This window comes from Oncorhynchus keta, chromosome 17, assembly GCF_023373465.1.
Source record: "Oncorhynchus keta strain PuntledgeMale-10-30-2019 chromosome 17, Oket_V2, whole genome shotgun sequence".
NCBI lineage: Eukaryota > Metazoa > Chordata > Actinopteri > Salmoniformes > Salmonidae > Oncorhynchus > Oncorhynchus keta.
The window spans coordinates 24883784-24907628 of NC_068437.1; the positions used below are offsets into that span (position 1 = coordinate 24883784).

At 41.5% G+C, this 23845-nt stretch overlaps 3 protein-coding genes across 4 annotated transcripts; all 3 read left to right on the plus strand.

The window, feature by feature from the left end:
* The first annotated feature begins 1594 nt into the window (after positions 1-1594).
* got2a (glutamic-oxaloacetic transaminase 2a, mitochondrial) lies at positions 1595-6646 on the plus strand. The gene is made up of 10 exons (XM_035791029.2): positions 1595-1809; positions 2853-3009; positions 3200-3328; positions 3428-3487; positions 3763-3924; positions 4054-4158; positions 4262-4412; positions 4532-4697; positions 4783-4933; positions 5070-6646. The coding sequence occupies exons 1-10, from the start codon at positions 1730-1732 to the stop codon at positions 5190-5192; spliced, it is 1284 nt and encodes a 427-aa protein (XP_035646922.1). The 5' UTR covers positions 1595-1729; the 3' UTR covers positions 5193-6646.
* A 2913-nt stretch (positions 6647-9559) lies between these two features.
* Positions 9560-13295, plus strand: si:dkey-12e7.4 (uncharacterized protein LOC558132 homolog). 2 transcript variants are annotated; one of them, XM_035791030.2, is made up of 6 exons: positions 9560-9821; positions 11750-11801; positions 11895-12082; positions 12183-12341; positions 12458-12568; positions 12740-13295. In XM_035791030.2, the coding sequence occupies exons 1-6, from the start codon at positions 9606-9608 to the stop codon at positions 12851-12853; spliced, it is 840 nt and encodes a 279-aa protein (XP_035646923.1). In that variant the 5' UTR covers positions 9560-9605; the 3' UTR covers positions 12854-13295. The 2 variants fall into 2 exon arrangements, with proteins under 2 accessions (XP_035646923.1, XP_052321706.1); XM_052465746.1 differs by lacking the exon at positions 9560-9821 and adding an exon at positions 9921-10142.
* Positions 13296-14939: 1644 nt separating this feature from the next.
* Positions 14940-18089, plus strand: LOC118396137 (synaptotagmin-6). Its single transcript, XM_035790257.2, has 6 exons — positions 14940-15551; positions 15735-15811; positions 16626-17036; positions 17118-17237; positions 17336-17438; positions 17534-18089. Exons 3-6 carry the CDS (start codon positions 16674-16676, stop codon positions 17794-17796), a joined length of 849 nt encoding a protein of 282 aa, XP_035646150.1. The 5' UTR covers positions 14940-15551; positions 15735-15811; positions 16626-16673; the 3' UTR covers positions 17797-18089.
* The last annotated feature ends 5756 nt before the right edge of the window (positions 18090-23845 follow it).

Genomic DNA, 23845 nt, shown 5'->3' on the forward strand with positions numbered 1-23845 from the left:
TCCTTGGTCTCAGAGCATTTCGTATTATTCTGCATGTAAATTCTAGACACTCCATTTAGTATGACATGAACATTTCATATGCTATGTATTAATTTGTTGATGTCCATCATCCATTTTATATTATATGTTACGAATTTCAATTCATAAAATATGATACTAATTTGCTAAAAGTACAATATGTTAGGAATGTACAAAACGTATGATATGTTACGAATTCCAAACTGTTGTGGCTAACACTAATGCTAGCTAGCACTAAGGGTTAGGTGTTAAGGTTAGGGTTAAGGTTAGGAATTAGTTAAAGGCTTAAGGTTAGGATTAGGGGAAGGGTTAGCTAACAAGCTAAGTAGTTGCAAAGTAGCTAAAGATGTCTGTGATAAAATTCCAACATTAAATATTTGGATTGCTAGACATTCACATTATACGCACACCTATCCAGCCCGACCAGCCACCTTATTTTTTGTCTTTGCTTTCAGTAACCTTCTATTGCTAGGTTTCCATCCAATTGGTGACAGATATTCATGCAAATATTCTAAAATCTGCATAAAAACATTTTCCCACCAGTGATGTGTTTCCATCAAATTGACTCATGTACCAAATAAAAACCACAAGTTAATTAAATTAGTTTCCATCACATTTTCAACTGATGGTTTTCTCACGTAAAAATAATACATTATATAGTGTGCCCACTCTGGTTTAGGCATGAGTGCTCTAGCCAACAGCACTATCTGCATGTTGTTGGCTAGAGCACACGTATAGCCTACATGATGAGATTATTATGGACAAAGGAGATAGATTATTTGTATTTTTCAAAAAGCAGTCAAGCATCGATTATCATGCCACCAGAATAAGACCCTCAATATTTATTGTAAAGGAGCATCAGGCTCATCACCTTGCACTTTCACCACCTGTGAAGTTCATCATATTTTATTTAATCTGTAGCCTAATGGTGCTTTCAACAACTGGAAACTCTGAAAAAATGTTGGTTGAATCATGAAGTCAGTAATCTTCAGGTCAGAAAGCCAGAGCTCTAGAAAGAGGCATGAGATCCCGCCATTGAATTCCGAGTTGGATGACCTTTCAAAACAAATTTATCTGTCAGAGTTTTTTTTTTATCGAGTTTCCAGTTGTTTTGAATGCGCTGAAGTTGGAAGTCAGAGATTATCCAGATCCAGGTTCACAGTTCCCAGTTGTTTTGAACATGGCATAATGCATGCTTTCCAGATGAGTCGTAGTCGGAGGACCACACAACATCACATGACTCCATGTTTACTTTGATATGCTGGTTATTATATAACTATTTGCACATAAAACATTTCCACCAACATTTCTCGCATAATTAATATTACAGATACAAAATGATCCCACGTTATTTAGAATATTTTTGTTTTGTCGCAAGTTTACCTTTTATCCGACATGTACTTTATTCACATAAAAAGGTTCAATGGAATCCTGGATTGTATTATTTAACAATACCAAACGTAACATACAATATCAGTCTAATTTGAAGGTCCCGGATGTACGTTTACTATATTACGTCTAGTTTATGAGACCAGTCTGCGCTGCGGAGCATGTGGGGGTGCGTTTACTATATTACGTCTAGTCTATGAGACTAGTCTGCGCTGCCGAGCATGTGGGGGTGTGCGGGTTTTGACAGCTACTTCAACTAGCTAGTCCAGTGTGGGAGAACTCAGGAGACAACTTTCCGTGCGTGTCGTCTCGAATATCAGCAATGGCCCTGTTGAAATCTAGCAAGATCATTTCTACCGTCGGACTTCACCCTCCATTGGGTGTCCTCTCCATTCGTGCCAGGTAAATAATTTGCTCTTAGAGTAACGTTACTGCTTTATTGTTGTTTTATTGACTAGTCAGCTGGCCAGCTAGGCTGACAACAATAGACAACTAGTGCAGAGCTAGCAAGCATACTAGTTCTAGCTAGCTAGCAGACGACCCTTTGACTTTCCCCTCAAAAGGAGCAGGCTGCTGTAGCTGGCCAACTCAAGACATATGAACTGCTAGCATGTTAGCTAGCTAGCTAGTTTTCACAGCCATGTTCATGTAGTTATCATGTTAGTCTAGCCATCTACCTTGCCAATGTTATAGCGGATTTCATTATGCCTTGTGAGGCTGGTTGGCTATTTGCAACCTCACAACAAACCAAGGTTGTTCAGTGACTGGATAAATGTAAAGGTAACGATGTCAAGGTAACTAGGATCCAGTGATGTGTTTTAGCAGGTAACGTAAAGTGGTTAGCTGATCGCCATACATGAAGTGTCAATACTTCATATTATTTCTTATGATTATAGTAGAGCTGGCAAAAGAGCAAGAACTTGGATGAGTTGAAACAGCCTTGTTAGCTTTCTACACACAAAGATGTATATGACTGTGCTAAAATCACAAAACACTAGAAACTAGTTGGCTGGCCTTCCTAGCTAGTGATGTTCACCCTCCACATGACTGGTCAAGCATGCTTCATTACTGTACTGCTGGTGACTGGCTGCCCACTGAAAGATGCTAGCTAGCTAGGCCCGTGAAATTACGTTTAATTAAATGTTGTAAACCTATGGGCAGAAATATTGCAGGATTACTGAATGTCATCCTTGCAACATTAGTGGTTGGTTGTTGATGCTGCCACACACACTGTCCAGTATGAGTATTTCTGTGTGTGGAAGCAGATTTCAGCCTAATGAAATTGAGATTATTAGGGGATTACCACCACCTAATTTGGATTGAATCCTCCTTAGTGCAAAGGTATCAGACAACGTAATTGGGTGTAAATCGAGTTGATGCAAGTCTGTGATTTACTGTCTCTATCTTCTACTGGATGTCTCAATCTCCCTCCCTGACTGTTTCAGCTCATGGTGGTCTGAGGTGCAGATGGGTCCCCCTGACCCCATCCTGGGGGTGTCGGAGGCCTACAAGCGGGACACCAACCCCAAGAAGATTAACCTGGGTGTAGGAGCATACCGTGATGACCAGGGAAAGCCATATGTCCTCAGCTGTGTTCGCAAGGTGTGTTCAATCACTGCTTAATGTTTATGATAAATAATCTCATCATATCCATCATAACACGAGAAACTCCCAACTTTCACAAGAGATTAGAAGTTAAACAGACATTAGCCTAGCTGTCTATAATCACCTTGACACTGAGAACAGACTTAACTAAACACCTTGGCCTGACTTTGACCCTGTGTATACTAAGGCTGAAGCTCAGATTGCTGCAAAGAAGCTGGACAAAGAATACCTGGCTATTGGCGGTCTGGGGGACTTTACCAAGGCATGCGCCAAGCTGGCTTTGGGTGACGACAATGAGGTTATCAAGAGTGGCAGGGTAAGTCAAGTCTTTCCTGAAACCTCAGACATCCTGATTCCATAGCACAGATTTAGAAGCCTTATTTTATACCGTTTGTTGTTTATTCCCTGTTCACAGAACATCACTGTCCAAACTATTTCTGGAACTGGGTCTTTGAGAATCGGAGCCAACTTCCTGGTAAGAGCCCTGATCCTTTTGCCTTTTTACATATGGGTATTTGCATGGTAACAGTGATGCTGAGACTCAGATTGTACACTTAAACAAACCATACAACTCTATGCACAATAAATACTTTCCACAGAACATTGTTTCCACAGAACATTGCAGATGCTAAGTTTGGTAACAGAATGATCGTTTGTGGGAACAGAATGACGGCGCAAACTTTGCATCGGCACAGGCTTATTAATGAACGTCTCTTTTCCCTACTTTCTTCATTCTTCCACCCGTCTCAGTCCCGTTTCCATACAGAAGCCAGGGACGTGTACCTGCCCAAACCCTCCTGGGGGAACCATACACCCATCTTCAGAGACGCTGGGATGCAACTGAAGGCATACACCTACTATGACCCAAAGACCTGTGGCTTTGACTTCCAGGGAGCCCTGAATGACATCTCTGTAAGTCATGGCACAGAAGCCTAATCTCCCCCTGTCAATGTGTACAGAAAGTACAATAAACTACTAGATAATTGTATGTATATGTATTATAGATCTTTTTTTCAAGTGTTATTGTTTCCTCTTATTCAGAAAATCCCTGAGAAGAGTGTCATAATGCTTCATGCCTGTGCCCACAACCCCACAGGAGTGGACCCTCGGCCAGAGCAGTGGAAGGAGATTGCTGACCTAGTGAAGGTTAACACAGCTGAATATAAAGTTCTCGGTAGCCCTCTGACACCTCATTCGATCCGGCAACCAAAATATATAACATGTTCTCTTGTAATTTTCTTTATTCCAGAAAAGGAACCTCCTGGTGTTCTTTGACATGGCCTACCAGGGCTTTGCCAGTGGTGATATTGACCGTGATGCCTGGGCTGTGCGTTATTTTATTGAACAAGGCCACAACATTGTGCTTTCTCAGTCTTTTGCTAAGAACATGGGTCTCTATGGTGAGTAATGATAATCAGACTGGTCATGTTTGAGTATAATGTTGGGGGGGGGACCAAATTATTTTGTGTTTATTTAAGCTAAGCAACATACCTTGTGTGGTGGTGTGTCATGTCCTCAGGTGAGCGTGTTGGGGGCTTCACTGTTGTGTGTAAGGATGCTGAGGAGGCCAAGCGTGTGGAGTCCCAGCTGAAGATCCTCATTCGGCCCATCTACTCCAACCCTCCCATGAATGGGGCACGCATTGCTGCCAGCATCCTCAATACACCAGACTTGTACAAGGAGTGGTGAGTAACAGTCATCCAGTGTCATGCTTCAATTGTCTTGCAGCAATAAATATGGGCCCAGTTGAGTCACGACTGTTCTCTCTAGGCTTGGGGAGGTGCATGGTATGGCCAACCGCATCATCACAATGAGGGAGCTACTGGTGGCCAACCTGAAGAAGGAGGGCTCCACTCGGAACTGGAAGCACGTCATTGACCAGATTGGCATGTTCTGCTTTACAGGGCTGAAGCCTGAACAGGTATTGTAACTGTCTCTACACGGTCTTATACTATAGCATCGGGTCACCTACTTGTAAAGGAGTCATCAAATGAAACATTGACTATACTATAAGTATCAGATGAGTCATGAGTATAACTGTATTTCAACTTGTGCAGGTGGAGCGTCTTACGAAGGAGTTCTCCATCTACATGACGAAGGATGGGCGTATCTCCATGGCTGGTGTCACCTCTGGCAATGTGGGTTACCTTGCACAAGGTATCCATGCAGTGACCAAGTGAGATGGTCGACCAGGAGTCACACACCATAGTCACCATCAGGACAGAGGGGCGGTAGAGTCAGACGAAAAATACGTCCTTATGAAAAGTAACTCTCTCCTCAGCTTTCCTTTAGGGAAATACTCAAGTAAAGATACCATATGGTTATTTCTGTTGTCATTTTCTGTTGGCATTGTCTAGATATTGTATGTTGTACTATCTAACTAGGCTTTTAATTGTGAGTCCCCTGGAAAAATTGTGGGTTCCCTGGGGGATCAAGGAACTCTTGAATCTTTTTGATCCCCCCTCAGACATCAAAATATCTTCTAGATCACACTTCCCAATGAAAGCACAAGTTTAGAATCGTGTCTATATTGCAGCATGTCCTCTCACTTAGTTTGAACACACCCTGTTTCTAAAAGCACTGTGCTCAACTGTTGGTTGTAACATGGACACCAAAGTAATAAGTATTAAGACAATTATTTCAGGTAATTGTATTGAAATATGCGTCTCTGAATTATTAATGATTATCTTACAAAGTTTCTTTCCAAAAGATATCAGGTGCTGAAAAACTTTTGTCAGTGGAACCTGCCTAGGTAATTCTAGTGGAGTCATGGCACTTGTTTTATGAGGGATGATATGTGCTGCATGGAGTCATCGATTGTGATTATCAACTGGCCACAATGTGTGCTAAGGATGTTATTCTGCTGTTGTAATTTATTGTAACAGATGACCACCATCTGCCAATCAACTGCCACATCTCCCACTAATGATGTACCATTTAATTGAACTATGTTTATCTATGGGCTGTACACAGTATACTGTCTGAACTTTTTTGACTCAATTTCAGGAGCATGAAGGGAGTTTTGCTACTTGCACATTGCCTTGTACACATGCCCCCTCATGTGCTTCACCTTCATTGAAAGTCAAATGTAATGCACCTTAAGATTGCCCTCTGACTTTGAGTGGTGTACATTTCTGATGGGCCATGGAAAGCAGAGTCCAGCCAACCTCTAACACAGACTTGCCCTCAAGCCTAATCACTGACTTATGGCTTTTACTTTGTGTTGTGAAAGATTACTGGTGGGTTCCACCTTGTAGATTATGGGGCTGCAGGGCCCCAAACATTCTAAAGCATGTCAGAAGTTTTACCCTTTCAGTCACCTGCTCTGTTGAAGTTGCAGATCTCTGGCCCCATGTGGTCCCAGGAGTTGGAACTCCTTTCTTTTGGTGGAGGCATCTGCTTGTTCTAATTAGACACTGATTTTTAACTACTGGAATGGTCATCTTTTTCTGCCCAATGTCACTATTCAAATTAATCTGATGTTCTTTTGAATGGTACTCAATTCTCTGAAATAATCTGATCATGATTTATGTGTACTATAATGTTCTGAGTTTCTCAGATTTGAGTCAGCTTCATTTCATTATTTATGTCTGACCAGTGTTATTGTCACTAAAATAAACCTGGTTGCACAGTTTGTAAATGTCCGTTTCTTAGTTTTGAGCAATGACTCAAGCACTAAAAATGTCAACTGTGTATTATTAAAAAGATTGGTAAGGCAGCAGGGAAAGGATAAAGTGCAAAAAATGGTTTTAATTCAAGAAAGGCCCACAACTTAACGACATACGGACACTCTCCTCTTCAGTGCTTGCAGAGCACTGGAAATGTTGGGTAGAAATACCTTGAGTAGGGTTGCAAAAGGTAGGGTATTTTACTGGTAACTTTCAAAGTTTACTAGTAAACTACCAGAATTTTATGCAATGTATCATGAGATCTGGTGGCCTTTTTGGATCGTTCATATTATCATTATATCTGGCCCACTGTGGCCAATAGACAACTCTAGTGCCCAAAAGCTTATTTTATAATGGGCAGCGCCATTGAGGACTTTAACCATTTTGATGTAGTAAACTGGGTGGGACTTCCTATGCGTTAAGGCTCACATAATTGCATACTGATCAGCAAATTAATTATACTCATGAGGAAACATTCTATGACTGCAGGTGGCAGTAAATCGGCAAACTTCGCTTTATACCTGTTCAAACAACACACTAGATGGCAGTGTGCACCCTTTCAGTTTGTTTGCCAACTCAGAAGTTGTAGAAGAAAATATACTACTTAAAAATGGAGGGCTCAATGGCGCCGCCACAGACAGAAGGGGAAACACAGACAAGTCACAGATGCTATAAAGCTGAAGCATCCATTTACAATGTTTTCTCATTTTTTTTTCTGTTAAGGGGTGCAAGGTAAAATTGAGGAGAACAGAGGAGGCATTACGTAACGGAAATAAGCAAATACTTGCTACAACACGCCAATGGGATCTCACTAGCTCGTGCTTGGTTTTGCCAACCTACTTGCTGGTACTGCCGACTATACTTAATTTGCTCCCAGTGTAAACGATAGATTAACAATCTTGGGTTAGTTATACATATCTTCAGCGCTGCGCAGATGCCATAATGGGACAGACACAATAATGCCTTATCTAAGTTTACGGTGTGGCATTGTTATAGATCAAATCATTAAATAAGGTGATTTAAAAATAGAATTGGCCAAGCTGTAAAGGGTTTCAGCATGACATGACCCCTTGTATTTTTTACACACTTGTATTTATTTTACTAGCTATATCTTGTCTTTATTGTAAATGTTTTGGTGCTAAACTGGTAGCAGTTGTGAAAAAGTCAATAGTTGAAGAGGTGCAGAATTCGTTTAAAAAAATAATAGTACAACAAAAATGCTGACATCAATGATGCAGTGCTCAATATCAATTTTAGTCATTAAAACATCCAGAATAGGACCTTTAATTTAAAAAATACGGAATCAATACTAAGAATATACACTATGTACAAGGTCAGTACCAGTACCATATCAATGTGCAGGGATATAGTGGTAGTTGAGGTAAATATGTACTTGTAGGAGGGGTAAAAGTGCCTGGGCAGCAGAATAAATACAAATAATAAATAGTAGCAGCAGAGTAAGTGGTGAATGTGTGTGAGTGTGCATAGACTCAGTGCAGATAGTTTGTGGGTGGGCAGCCAATGATTAGCTACTCAGTCTTATTGCTTGGAGATAGTAGCGGTCTCGGAGCTCTAGAAAACAATTTGAAATCCAATTAAATTATATTTGTCACATGTGCTGAATACCTAGACCTTACAGTGAAATGCTTACTTACAAGCCCCTAACCAACAATGCCGTTTAAAAAATATGAATAAGAAATAAAAGTAACAAGTAGTTAAAGCAGTAAAATCAGAATAGCGAGACTATATACAGGGGGTACCGGTACAGAGTCAATGTGCAGGGGCACCGGTTAGTCGAGGTAATATGTACATGTAAGTAGAGTTATTAAATTGACTATGTATAGATAATAACAGAGAGTAGCAGAGGTGTAAAAGGGTGGGGGGCAATGCAAATAGTCTGAGTAGCCATTTGATAAGATGTTCAGGAGTCTTATGGCTTGTGGTTAAAAGCTGTTTAGAAGCATCTTGGTTCCTAGACTTGGCACTCCGGTACCGCTTGCCGTGTGGTAGCAGAGAGAACAGTCTATGACTAGGGTGTCTGGAGAGAAAAAAATTGAGCCTTCCTCTGACACCGCCTGGTATAAAGGTCCTGGATGGCAGAAAGCTTGGCCCCAGTGATGTACTGGGCCGTACGCACTACCTACTGTAGTGACTTGCGGTCAGAGGCTGAGCAGTTGCCATATCAGGCAGTGATGCAATCAGTGGTGCAGCAGTAGAACCTTTTGAGGATCTGAGGACCCATGCCAAATATTTTCAGTCTCCTGAGGGGGAATAGGTTTTGTCATGCCCTCTTCATAACTGTCTTGGTGTGCTTGGACCATGTTAGTTTTTGGTGATGTGGACACCAAGGAAATTGAAGTCCTCAACCTGCACCGCTACAGCCCCGTCGATTAGAATGGGGGCGTTCTCTGTCCTCCTTTTCCTGTAGTCCACAATCATCTCCTTTGTCTTGATCACGTTGGGAGAGAGGTTGTTGTCCTGGCACCACACGGCCAGGTCTCTGACCTCCTCCCTATAGACTGTCTCGTCATTGTCAGTGATCAGTTGTGTCATCAGCAAATTTAATGATGTTGTTGGAGTGGTGCCTGGCTGTGCAGTCATGAGTGAACAGGGAGTACAGGAGGGGACTGAGCACGCACCCCTGAGGGGCCCCTGTGTTGAGGATCAGCGTGGTGGATGTGTTGTTACCTACCCTTATCACCTGGCGGCGGCCCGTCAGGAAGTCCAGGATCCAGTTGCAGAGGGAAGTGTTTAGTCCCAGGGTCCTTAGTTTATTGATGAGCTTTGAGGGCACTATGGTGTGGAATGCTGAGCTGTAGTCAATGAATATCATTCTCACATAGGTGTTCCTTGGAAATTACGTGTATAACTGCACTGTGCCTTTAAATCATGTGACTAGGCTAAGCCACTTTAGTAAGTCATGGTATGATTACTCACTACATTAGATACGAAGAAATAGCCCACAACAAATCCAAATTTCTCATAATAACCATGAGTAGTGCTTTTAAAAATTGCCGAACGGTAATGGTGACAGGAGCCAGCCGAGGCCTCGGTCTGCGAGTTGTGGAAAGTCTGGTGGCAGGGAACTCTGATCCGGACAATATTATTATTGCCACGGCCAGAAACCCGAGCGGGGCCCAGGTAAATAAACACATGCGGAAATGTTATACGTCTTGTTTTGAGCGTATCCTAGGCTACAGTATTCCTGTAAAATGTAGAGTCGCAAGCTAGCGCGAGGACTATGAAAGGAGGGAGTAATGTAACGACGCTGGGTTTATAAGCGCGGAAATCGACTTTACCGCACGAAGATGCTTTTGCGGCACAGTCGATAGCGCGATGGACTTCGGCCTGGAAGTTCGAGGGTTCTGCCTGTTTCATTACAGTATTCATTACAGTATTCTTTATTGGGGTTGGTGGATGGTGGATGTTTTTTATTTTTTTATTTCACCTTTATTTAACCAGGTAGGCTAGTTGAGAACAAGTTCTCATTTGCAACTGCGACCTGGCCAAGATAAACAAAGCGTTCGACACATACAACAACACAGAGTTACACATGGAATAAACAAACATACAATCAATAATACAGTAGAAAAATCTTTATACAGCATGTGAAAATGAGGTGGGTTAAGGGAGATAAGGCAATAAATAGGCCATGGTGGCGAAGTAATTACAATATAGCAATTAAACACTGGAATGGTAGGATGTGTAGAAGATGAATGTGCAAGTAGAGATACTGGGGTGCAAAGGAGTAAGATAAATAAATAAATACAGTATGGGGATGTGGTAGATTGGATGGGCTATTTACAGATGAGCTATGTACAGGTACAGTGATATGTTAGCCTTTCTGACAGCTGGTGCTTAAAGCTAGTGAGGGAGATAAGAGTCTCCAGCTTCAGAGATTTTTGCAGTTCGTTCCAGTCATTGGCAACAGAGAACTGGAAGGAGAGGCTGCCAAAGGAAGAATTGGCTTTGGGGGTGACAAGTGAGATACACCTGCTGGAGCCGTGCTACTGATGGGTGTTGCTATGGTGACCAGTGAGCTGAGATAAGGCGGGGCTTTACCTAGCAAAGACTTATAGATGACCTGGAGCCAGTGGGTTTGGCAACCAATATTAAGTGAGGGCGAGCCAACGAGCGCATACAGGTCGCAGTGGTGGGTAGTATATGGGGCTTTGATGACAAAACGGATGGCACTGTGATAGACTGCATCCAATTTGTTGAGTAGAGTGTTGGAGTCTATTTTGTAAATTACATCGCCGAAGTTGAGGATCGGTAGGATGGTCAGTTTTATGAGGGTATGTCATGTAACGTAAGGTCTATCATATAGGTCATTTGCATATTCTCAATATTTTTTTACATGTTGATGTAGGCTAACATTTGCTCATACCTTCTCAAACAGACCAATTTTGTATTCGTATAATATGTTACAAATTTACCAAATGTATGATATGTTACCAATTCCAATTTGTTGTGGCTAATGTTAGCTATGCTAGGGGTTATGGTTAGGCTTAAAGTCATGCAAATGTCTTGCAACCCAAAGGTTGCATGTTCGAATCTTATCACAGACTACTTTTGCATTTGAGCTAACTACTTACTACTTTGTATCTACTTTGGACCTACTCAGCATGTTAGCTAACCCTTCCCCTAAGCCTTTGCCTTAACTCCTAACCATAACCTTAACCCCTAACCTCGAGCCTAGCCAACGTTAGCCACCTAGGGTTAAGGTTAAAGGGTTAAGGTTAGGGAAGGGTTAACTAACATACTAAGTACGGTTAGAGGGGAATGGTTAGCTAACATGCTAAGTAGTTGCAAAGTAGCTAAAGTGGTCTGTGATGAGATTCAAACAAGCAAACTTTGGGTTGCTAGACAATCTTATACACCCTACCCATCCACCCTTCTGTGTTTTTTCCTTAAGTAACCTTCTGTCTTATGTAACTATACCAAACGTAACATTTCATACTAATTTGAGTGTCCCGGATTTACTATTTCATGTCTAGTCTATATCACTGGTGAATGCCGATCTGTCATGTGCAATGTAGTTGTGTGAAGTAATTCTCTGTGTTTTGCAGGAACTCCAGAAACTAGCTGAAATATATCCAAATATCCATATAATAACACTTGGTAAGAATAATTAAATCAATAACTTTTGTATGGATGATATAATGCTATATAAAAAATCATATTGTTTTCTTACTGACTTTGCCTCCTCTCCAGATGTTGTCAGTCAGGAGAGCATAGAGAAAGCTGCACAAGACGTTGACCTGCTTGTTCAGGAGCTGGGCCTCAATTGTCTAATCAACAATGCTGGAATCAATGTTGTCGCCAATTTTGAGACAGTCACGGCTGAGAAGATGTTGGAGAACTTCCACACCAACTCTGTGGCCCCCCTTATGATCACTAAGGTTTCATTTGTTAATTTTTATCTTTACATAAACAAAAATACATGATAGTCCACCTGCATGAGAAAAATAGAAATGTTCTCACATTCTGTATCTCTGCCAGGCTCTCCTACCCCTGCTGAAGAGGGCAGCTGCCAAAGGCACGGGCATGGGCATCCATAGAGCTGCGGTCATCAACATGACTTCCTTGTTAGGGTCAGTCGAGCTCAACTGGGGTGACCGGGCCAAGAACTTCAAGTGGTATCCTTACAGAACATCCAAGGTATGTGTATCATTGGTCATTTGACAACCTGATAAATGTGGACAGGTGTCAAGCAGATATAAGCCTGACTAACATAAGTGACATGGCTCTGACAACAAGTTGTTCTGTATTGACAGAGTGCTCTGAACATGGTGACCCGATGCATGGCAGTGGATCTGGAGGCTGATGGCATCCTGTGCATGGGCCTCCACCCTGGCTGGGTACGCACTGACATGGGCGGACCAGAGGTAGGCCTCTATTCTCTTCTCAACAGAGAGAACATAATGCACACTGCATCACAATATCTGTCCCTACATCCGTACTTGTTTATTTTAGTAATAGCCCCATGAGAATAAATAGTCTTTTTTTAGGGAATCATTGATAATGAATAATCTTTAGAATTTCCCCTTTGCCTCCAGGCACCTTTGAGTCCAGAGGAGAGCATATCTTCTGTGTTGTCAGTAATTGGTGGATTGACTGAAAAGGATCATGGGTCATTTCTACACTACACCGGGGAGCCACTACCCTGGTGATTGGAATATCACCATGAATGATTTTATAAGTTGTTGGTTTGCACATGTTTATGCTTTGACTATGCAAAGTTGAATGTACTACCTAGATAGCAGTTTTGCATGAAAAAAATGCATCATGTAATGACACTGTATGCCTAGCCTATGTTATTAAAACGAGGCAAGTTAATTATTCTGTAGGCCTATGTGTAACAGGTTGAAGTGTCAAGGAAGCAAACAGTGGACAGTCTTTTGTTTGTCTTTGAAGGAATTTGTTCTTTCAGCTTAGGATAAGAGTATTTGAAGAGTATTATGAAGATGATTTATTTGTGTCTTTAGAAATATAGTAACATACAGTATCCTGGAAAATAACATTTATCCTCTGTTATTTCCCCTATGACGCATAGTAGGAGTTTGTCTGATGTTAGCTGAAATAAAAGTTATGCACCCAAGTGTTGAGAAATGAGGAACAAGGAAGTGGGTGGATATTTTAAAAACCTTCTCTTCTAAATGTTAGGAATACTTTTGCTTTGCTCTAGTTATCTCAGAGAGCTGCATGTCTCTGCACAAGACATTTTCAATTCAGAAGTCAATTGTATATGATCACTTAAACATCCAAACACTACTAGATGACTGCTGAAACAATTCAACCCAGTTTTATGTGCATACTATCTTATTCATCTGGTGGCTATTTGGGTACTACATGTGATAAACCTCACCTAGCAGTTGCTTTGCAAATCGTGCTGGTGGAACAATGAGCCAGAGAGGAATAGCTTCAAATGTCAAGGCTGCTTTTGGAGTAAATGAATAAGACAAGCCAGTCTTGGACTGTCATTAGAAACTAATCAGACCTGTTTAAACTAGGTGGTAGATAGTCAGGTGCTGTAATGATCAGTGAGTCAGTCCGCCAGAGAACGAATGTATGGTAATGTAAACACACAAATGACAGTGAATGGAGGAGAGGGACAGACAGACTGTGTCATAAGGTATTCATTATTATTTCACAAATATAACATTTCGTTTAGTCTTTTATAATTGTAAATCTCACAGATTGTGTTTGCCAGAGTGTGTCACTGTATTTCTATCTGGCAATTGTAACGAATGGACAGAATACAGTGAATAAGGAATATGGATATGGGTGACTTCATTGTTATACGCTTGTAAATAATGTGTAATAACATGTTATTGGGGAGCCACTTGCTTTGAAATATATCTTTAGCTTACTTCTCTAATATATACTGAACAAAAATATAAATACAACATGCAGCAATTTCAAAGAAGTTACTGAGTTACAGTTCATATAAAGCAGTCAATTGAGATACATTCATTAGGCCCTAATCTATGCCGTTCACACGATTGGGCATGAGTGATTCCTGCCAGATGATTCCTGCCGGTGAGGAAGCCTGATGGGGAGGTCCTGGACTGGCGTGGTTACACGTGGTCTGCAGTTGTGAAGCTGGTTGGACACAATGCCACATTTTCTAAAACAACGTTGGAGGCAGCTTATGGCAGAGAAATGAACATTAAATTCTCTGGCAACAGCTTTGGTGGACATTCCTGCAGTCAGCATGCCAATTACACGCTCCCTCAACATTTTAGGCATCTGTGGCATTGTGTTGTGTGACTAAACTGCACAATTTAAAGTGGCTTTTTATTGTCCCCAGCACAAGGTGGGGGATATTCCACACCTGTCAGGTGGATGGATTATCTTGGCAAAGGAGAATTGCTCACTAACAGGGATGTGAACAAATTTGTGCAGCAAATTTAAGATAAATAAGCTTTTTGTGCTGTATGGAAAATGTAGGGGATTTTTCTTTTCAGCTCATGAATTATGGGACCAACATGCGTTTATATTTTTGTTCAGTGTAATTTCCTTGGTTATGAAGGAGTTGTTATACAGCAACACTAACTAAATAATGTTGTCTCGCTATAGCAGGGAGGTCCAAATTTTCTGAGCAAAATAAATAAAGAAATTGTATTTTTTTAAATGTTCATTGCTGGCCATAAAAGACTGAAAACACCAGGGAATCAGCTCCAAGTGATTCTAATTTTGGAAGTCTGTGCCCAAGTATTCCCACGCATAATAGAGAGATACATGTGATCGTATACAAATGTAAGCAAGGTTTGAAATGATAATGTTTTAGTCAAGTATTATATCTGCTTGGGCTTCTTGCCGTCAATTTACAGTCTACAAATTAGATGTAATTATGTTCCGGCCCCCTGACCACGCAAGAAAAAATCGGCCTGCAGCTGAATCTAATTGATGATCCCTGCTCTATAAGGTTAAATGTCCATTAATAATATGAACGACATATGGGAGACAAGGACGATGTTCAAGTAGCAATGTTTTCCATAGGTGAGATTTTAGTTTCATTTCCAGAAGGAGACTAGCCGAAAGGTTGATACTGGTTCCTACCGAAGTTGTTTAACCATTGAGAATTGCACTCATTTTGCATATAGGATACGAGAGTGAATATGTGATTTGAATAGAGCATTAGAAGTGTTGAAATTATATGGAGTCCTGCTATACAGGACTTCACATGGCTGAGAGACATGAATTTCCTTTCCACCACGGACCTGTCCATTGGGGACCTACGTATGCTCTTCACTGAAGAGGTCAAGTACTGTATCCTGGGAATCTCTGCAGCCCTCTTCCTGATTGCTCTGAGCATTCTGGTGTGGCAATTATAACGATACCGCTCATATGCTCCAAGGAAACCTCGTAAGTTAACTAAAACTAATCTAAGTTATCAGTTGGGTTTTTGTCAAACCATATAGGTCAAACACCAATATACAGTAGAATTAAATCGAGTAAAAATTGAAGTACTGAACATTCTGTACAGTAAACTTCTACATTTTTGGGATAAGACTTTGGCTCATGCTGCTATATTTCTATTCACTGCAGTTGATGAGTTACTTTCTGATGGCAAGCCAGCAAAGACTGGAGTCTTCCGCACAGAAACCCAGAGGCCTAATTTTAAGGTAAGAGCTCTCTATTACTTGTAACCATTCATTCATTTCTCACAAAGAAAACTCTCCATTTAATTTGTCTACATTGCTATCACTGACACATTGAACAACAAGCTTCTACTAATATCTTTCCACCCATATTGTTCTTGGATTTTATTTATCTGTTATTTTACCAGGTAAGTTGACTGAGAACACATTCTCATTTGCAGCAATGACCTGGGGAATAGTTACAGGGGTGAGGGATGAATGAGCCAACTGTAAACTGGGGATTATTAGGTGACCGTGATGGTTTGAGGGCCAGATTGGGAATTTAGCCAGGACACCAGGGTTAACACCCCTACTCTTATGATAAGTGCCATGGAATCTTTAATGACCTCGGAGAGTCAGGACACCCATTTAACGTCTCAGCCGAAAGACAGCACCCTACACAGGGAAGTGGGATATTTCTTTAGACCAGAGGAAAGAGTGCCTCCTACTGCCCCTCCAACACCACTTCCAGCAGCATCTGGTCTCCCATCCAGGAACTGACCAGGACCAACCCTGCTTAGCTTCAGAAGCAAACCAGCAGTGGTATGCAGGGTGGTATGCTGCTGGCACAGTGTTCTCTCAATGTTGCCTACCATAGTCAGTTTTCACACATTGTAATATACAGTGAGAGTTAGAGTTCACAAACTAGGGTTAGTCATTGTGAATTAGATTGGGACTGTAGCGTTTTTGTCAAATAACCCTACAGCCTACAACAACAAATGAATTCAATGCATTTACATCTCAAAAACACACTCTTAAACACACTGAAACAGATATTAGGACCATATCTGTTCCCCAGGTGGAGAAGCTCCATGAAGAGGCGCGGAGGTTGAGCAATTGCCTGTCCATGGGCAGCCATGTGGAGTTGCTCAGCCTGGAGGACCAGCAGGAAGAGGTGGTGGTGCAGGGCTCCCTGCTTTTTTCCCTCTACTATGACCAGCTGCAGTCCAGACTGGTGGTCACCCTTCTGGAAGCCTGGGGTCTGCCGGTGAGGGACTTAAGTCGCAGTGTGGACCCCTTTGTGAGGGTCCGGCTGCTATGGGCCGGGCAGGAGAAGGAGAAAGAGGAGCAGTCCTCTCCTTCGCTGCAGTGTGTGCTCCATGAGTGGCAATCCCATATGGTGAAGGACAACAGCAGCCCAACGTTTGGGGACCAGTTCTCCTGCTCTCTGGAGGAGGAGGATGTCCCTCACATCACCATCAGGTTTGAGGTACAGAACTGAGAGAATTATTTTAATGACATTGACAAGCTAATTAGATCAGATTACAACATATTTTTCTCTTTTCCACAGGTTAAAGACTTTGATAAATTCTCCAGGCATAGGATCCTGGGAGAGGTCAGAGTTCATCTGTGCGATATGGAAATCTCATACCCTCTTGAAGTCATCAAGGACCTACAGGCACCACAGAAGGTGGGTGATACAGTCTATCTGGATCTATGTGTAAAAAATTATATCAATCCTGTCTGTGAACTGTCTTGACTTCAGTAATACATTATTATAATTTCCAGGACCTGGTTGGAGAGGTGCTTCTCTTTATGAAGTATCTCCAGAGGCTAGAGGTTGGTCTGCTGAAAATCAGGGCACCACCTCAGCCAAGTAAAAAAAATCAAGGTAAATGCCACTTTTCTTGTGTGATAAACTCATTATTGAGCTGAAGTTGCATACTGTTGCATTGTAGATGAAGGTTCTGTTGACTCTGTTCACAGCACTGTATGGCAAGATCAGTGTCCTCTGCAACCAGTTCAAGCTGGGGCACCAGAAGTCCACTGTGAAGACCTGGAGGGAAGTGACCGTCTTCAACGAAGTCATGATGTTCACATTGCCAGACCCACAGATCAGGGAGTGCTGCATTGTGGTCTCTGTGTACGAGATCCCTGCAGCCAAGAAGTCATCCAAACGCCTGGTTGGCCAGGTCACCTTTGGAAAGGGAAAGAGCTCAGAGGATGAACACTGGAGTTTGATGATGTGATCAATTCGTCAGCCAATAGCAAAGTGGCATCAGCTCTTAATCTGAGGCTAGCCAGGCCAGACTACCTACTTTGACTATGTTCTTGTGATGCACAGCATATTGGAAATGTGTGAAGGATCAGCATTACAGGGGATTTACACTGACATTTAGTTTTTCAAGCTATTTCTCACAACTGATATCACCTCTATCTATGAAATATAGACTACTATATTGAAATTGTGTGGATAAATAATACATTCCAGCTGCTCACCTGATATGAGCAGTGCCTGATCACCTGTGAATCATAGAAGTATTACCAGTAGGCTAAGTATTGAACGTTGCGCTGCACCCCCCCTCCCCTTTTTTTAGGAACACTAGAGGGCACTCTTACTCAGTAGTTCATTTCTTGAAGAAATCTATAGGCAAAGAGGTTGAGTAAAAACATTCACATATTTATACAATCTCGGCTCTGAAGTCGGACTCCCACGAGCAGTTTAGGCACTTCCAAGGTACTTCAATTTCTTCTAGAAAATTGGTGCAGACAGTGGCGTACCCTCATAGGGGGCATTTTGTTTTTTTAAGATGTTAAATTAATTTCTAAACTACATTTCAAGCCCACATTTTATCATAATTATTTATAAAAAGATCTGTCAGCTGTATTTTGTGGAGGGAACATACTGACTGGACCAGGCAAAGAATAGCCCCCATCCCCCATTCTCCCTGGTAAGTGGTTCCTTCCAAGGTGCACGGAGCAAAAAGATGCCTAGGCTGGATGCTAGATAGTGCGTGCAGTATCATCAGTGGAGGGGAGACTCACTGGGCATAGACGTCAATTCAACGTCTATTCCACGTTGATTCAATGTTATTTCATTGAAATGACGTTGAAACAACGTTGATTCCCCCAGTGTGTGCCCAGTGGAGAGAGAGTAGAGTGACACACGTTTGATTTGATTTTATCTGCCGGTGATGGGCAGGAAGTATGTTTGTAAATTAATTTGTTCAAGCTATGAAACCTATGCTTCTTACGGAGCCTTCATGATGAATAAATAAAACAAAACTGTTTTGTTTCTCTGTAATACTAGCCACCTAACAATTTGATGAAGTTGGCTTTAGATATCCAGCTAGATAGGTTCCCAATCTCCCAACGTCATAACTAGCTACCAAGCAATTTCAAGCTATCAATCAAGTTAGAGTAGCTTGTCTAACTATCTTAGTTCAGATAAACAATGCAGAAAAAAAGAACAAAAAAATTACATTAGAATTAGGCATGTTTGACGTGTTAGAAAAATGCAAAATTCTCAGGTGTTTGAAAAATGCAAGAACAGAAGGATTGTCTGAGTTCAGACCGCAACCCCAAAACATGTGCTTCCCCAATCACAAAATGAAACTACAAAATCTCTCCCAACACTGTGAGCTGTTGATGTGAGATTCGTGGTCAACTTGCATCTCACCCTCTCAAGGCCATTCTCAGGCGGTGCCCACCCCTTTTCCAGGCCAATGTGCTGTTAGCTCTTGCTAGCTGCCACCCCCCTACCTACTACCTCCTAATGTGAACAAGCAGAGGCCTGAGAAAATAAACTTAGAGACCTTGAGATGGAAGGGACCTTCTGCCGTGCCTTTAGAGGGGCTGCAGTCTACAGGCAATTACTGTCCAGTGTCCACACTCCTAATGATGTACAGCTCTCAGGGGTAATGCAGGTCAGTGACCTGCCACAGTGGGAGGATTCTGTCCATTCTACTAAGGGTTTTGCACAGCACAATATACACACAGCCATAAGGCTTTTTAAAACCTCTTAAATGTAACTAAATGTAAAAGTGTAATCTACGTAATCCCCAAAATGAATTATTTATCATGAGAGGGACATAAACAATAACTAAACAACTAGTAAGCTGCATACTCCAAGAAAGGTTAAAATTATTTTTTATAAATTGCTGAGATTTAGTCACTTTTGAGGACACAAGCTCAAGTACATAGTACAAATATAAGGAAAATATGAAAAGGAGGGCCGAACATGCCCATTCACATTGACGGGGCTGTAGTGGAGCGGGTCGAGAGTTTCAAGATCCTTGGTGTCCACATCATCTACAAACTATCATGGTCCAAACATACCAAGACAGTCGTGGAGAGGGCACAACAACACATTCTCCCCCTCAGGAGACTGAAAAGATTTGGCATGGGTCCCCAGATCCTCAAAAAGTTCTACAGCTTCACCATCGAGAGCATCCTGACCGGCTGTATCACCGCCTGGTATGGCAACTGCTCGGCATCCCCCCTTTAATTTTACACTGCTGCTACTTGTGTTTATTATGCATAGTCACTTTACACCTACCTACAGTGGGGAGAACAAGTATTTGATACACTGCCGATTTTGCAGGTTTTCCAACTTACAAAGCATGTAGATGTCTGTCATTATTATCATAGGTACACTTCAACTGTGAGACGGAATCTAAAAGAAAAATCCAGAAAATCACGTTTAGATTTTTTTGTAATTAATTTGCATTTTATTGCAGGACATAAGTATTTGATAGATCAGAAAAGCAGAACTTAATATTTGGTACAGAAACCTTTGTTTGCAATTACAGAGATCATACGTTTCCTGTAGTTCTTGACCAGGTTTTCACACACTGCAGCAGGGATTTTGGCCCACTCCTCTATAAAGACCTTCTCCAGATCCTTCAGATTTCAGGGCTGTCGCTGGGCAATATGGACTTTCAGCTCCCTACAAAGATTTTCTATTGGGTTCAGGTCTGGAGACTGGCTAGGCCACTCCAGGACCTTGAGATGCTTCTTACGGAGCCACTCCTTAGTTGCCCTGGCTGTGTGTTTTGGGTCGTTGTCATGCTGGAAGACCCAGCCACGACCCATCTTCAATGCTCTTACTGAGGGAAGGAGGTTGTTGGCCAAGATCTCGCGATACATGGCCCCATCCATCCTCCCCTCAATACGGTGCAGTTGTCCTGTCCCCTTTGCAGAAAAGCATCCCCAAAGAATGATGTTTCCACCTCCATGCTTCACAGTTGGGATGGGGTTCTTGGGGTTGTACTCATCCTTCTACTTCCTCCAAACACGGAGTGGAGTTTAGACCAAAAAGCTCTATTTTTGTCTCATCAGACCACATGACCTTCTCCCATTCCTCCTCTGGATCATCCAGGTGGTAATTGGCAAACTTCAGACGGGCCTGGACATGCGCTGGCTTCAGCAGGGGGACCTTGCGTACGCTGCAGGATTTTAATCCATGACGGCGTAGTGTGTTACTAATGGTTTTCTTTGAGACTGTGTTCCCAGCTCTCTTCAGGTCATTGACCAGGTCCTGCTGTGTAGTTCACGAGGTGAGATCTTGCATGGAGCCCCAGACCGAGGGTGATTGACCGTCGTCATCTTGAACTTCTTCCATTTTCTAATAATTGCACCAACAGTTGTTGCCTTCTCACCAAGCTGCTTGCCTATTGTCCTGTAGCCCATCCCAGCCTTGTGCAGGTCTACAATTTAACCCTGATGTCCTTACACAGCTCTCTGGTCTTGGCCATTGTGGAGAGATTCGAGTCTGTTTGATTGAGTGTTTGGACAGGTGTCTTTTATACAGGTAACTAGTTCAAACAGGTGCAGTTGATACAGGTAATGAGTGGAGAACAGGATGGCTTCTTAAAGAAAAACGAACAGGTATGTGAGAGCCAAAATTCTTACTAGTTGGTAGGTGATCAATCATGCAAGAAAATGCTAATTAATTACTTAAAAATCATACAATGTGATTTTCTGGATATTTGTTTTAGATTCCGTCTCTCACAGTTGAAGTGTACCTATGATAAAAATTACAGACCTCTACATGCTTTGTAAGTTGGAAAACCTGCAAAATCGGCAGTGTATCAAATACTTGTTCTCCCCACTGTACATGTACAAATGACCTTGACTAAATTGTACCCCCGCACATTGACTCGGTACTGGTACCCCGTATATATAGCCTCTGTATTGTTAATTTAGTGTGTTACTTTTTATTTAATTTTTTACTTTAGTTTGTTTAGTAAATATTTTCTTAACTCTATTTCTTGAACTGCATTGTTGGTTAAGCGCTTGTAAGTAAGCATTTCACTGTAAGGTCTACACTACACCTGTTGTATTCGGCACATGTGACAAATACAATTTGATTTGATTTGATTTGTATATATAATGTATTATATGATGTATTTCCTATTCAACAAAACTGTATGAATAGGAGCAGCAGGGTATGCAGGGTAGCCTAGTGGTTAGAGCGTTGGACTAGTAACCGGAAGGTTGCAAGTTCAAACCCCCGAGCTGACAAAGTACAAATCTGTCATTCTGCCCCTGAACAAGGCAGTTAACCCTAGGCTGTCATTGAAAATAAGAATTTGTTCTTAACTGACTTGCCTAGTTAAATAAAGGTAAAATGAGTAAGGCTTGAAAGGACTAACATTTTTTATAATACAACTATAAGATTTCACCTTCCTTGTAACTGTAGAACACATATTTGAATATTTAGTGTTAGAGAAAATGTGCATATTTTCTAAAGGTCTCTCTTGATCAAAACGTCTGCCCCCATCTCTGTGATTGTCTCACAGAGCTCTAGCTTAGCTTCCTGAACTCATTTCTCTATGACAAACAGAAAGTGTTATTTGCTTTAAATCTATGAATTATTTTTAGATTAGCCTACTAGCTATAAATCAATCTCTGAATGTGCTTCACCAACAAAACCACTCTCTCCTACTGCTGATTCCAAACATATGTGTTATTCATCCCATCTTCCAGTGGTGTCAGATTTCACATCCTGCTTCATTCAGTCAGTAACGACACTCCTGTGTCCATTAGAATAAGGGCTACTGCTCTATGCAAGCCATTTCAATCAACGGTGTCCACAGATCGGTCGGAACTGTTACCAGAACCATGCAGGTCCCCTAAACAGGGGACTTTAAATCAAATAGGTTTTATGTGGACCTGCAGCTCTACATTTCAGCTCTACATTTCATAGTTCCCTTCTCTAGGAACAATGAAAAGTTACTCTCATTATAATGTTGATTGATTCAGACTGTGAATAGTAAACATAATTATGTTATGTCATTGTAATCAGCTGCTCTGACATTTTGTTAATTGCTCCGCGTGAAATTAGAAGTAAATATTTAGTCACTGCTGTTAACCGCTTTCCTTGTTGGATTGCCAACACTGTGAATACAGTTGAGGACTTCGCTTCACCTGTGGCCTCCTCTTTCATTTTCAATAGAAATTTATTTTTTCTTTATACTGAACAAAAATATAAACGCTCATGTTTCATGAGCTGAAATAAAATATCCCAGCAATGTCCCATACACACAAAAAATCTATTTCTCACAAATTCTGTGCACAAATTTGTTTACATCCCCTAAAAATACTATTTATTTATTTATTTTGCTCAGAAAATGTGGCCCTCCCTCCTATAGCGAGACAACATTCTTTAGTTAGTGTTGCTGTATAACAACTCCTTCATAACCAAGAAAATGACACTGAACAAAAATATAAACCCATGTTGGTCCCATAATTCATGAGCTGAAAATAAAAATCCCCCACATTTTCCATATGCACTTATTTATCTTAAATTTGCTGCACAAATTTCTTCACATCCCTGTTAGTGAGCGTTTTTCCTTTGCCAAGATAATCCATCCACCTGACAGGTGTGGCATATCAGGAAGCTGATTAAACAGCATGATCATTACACATGTTGTACTGTTACACACCTTGTACTGGGGACAATAAAAGGTCACTCTATAATGTGTAGTTTTGTCACACAACACAATGCCACAAATGTCTCAAGTTTTGAGGGAGCACGCATTTGGCATGATGACTGCAGGAATGTCCACCAGAGATGTTGCCAGAGAATTTAATGCTAATTTCTCTACCATAAGCTTCCTCCAATGTCGTTTTAGAGAATTTGGCATTATGTCCAACCAAATTTGGCAATACCTCCAACCGGCCTCACAACCGCCCAAGACCTCAACATCCAGCTTCTTCACCTGCGGGATCATCTGAGACCAGTCACCCAGACAGTTTATCAAATCAAATGTTATTTGTAACATGTGCCAAATA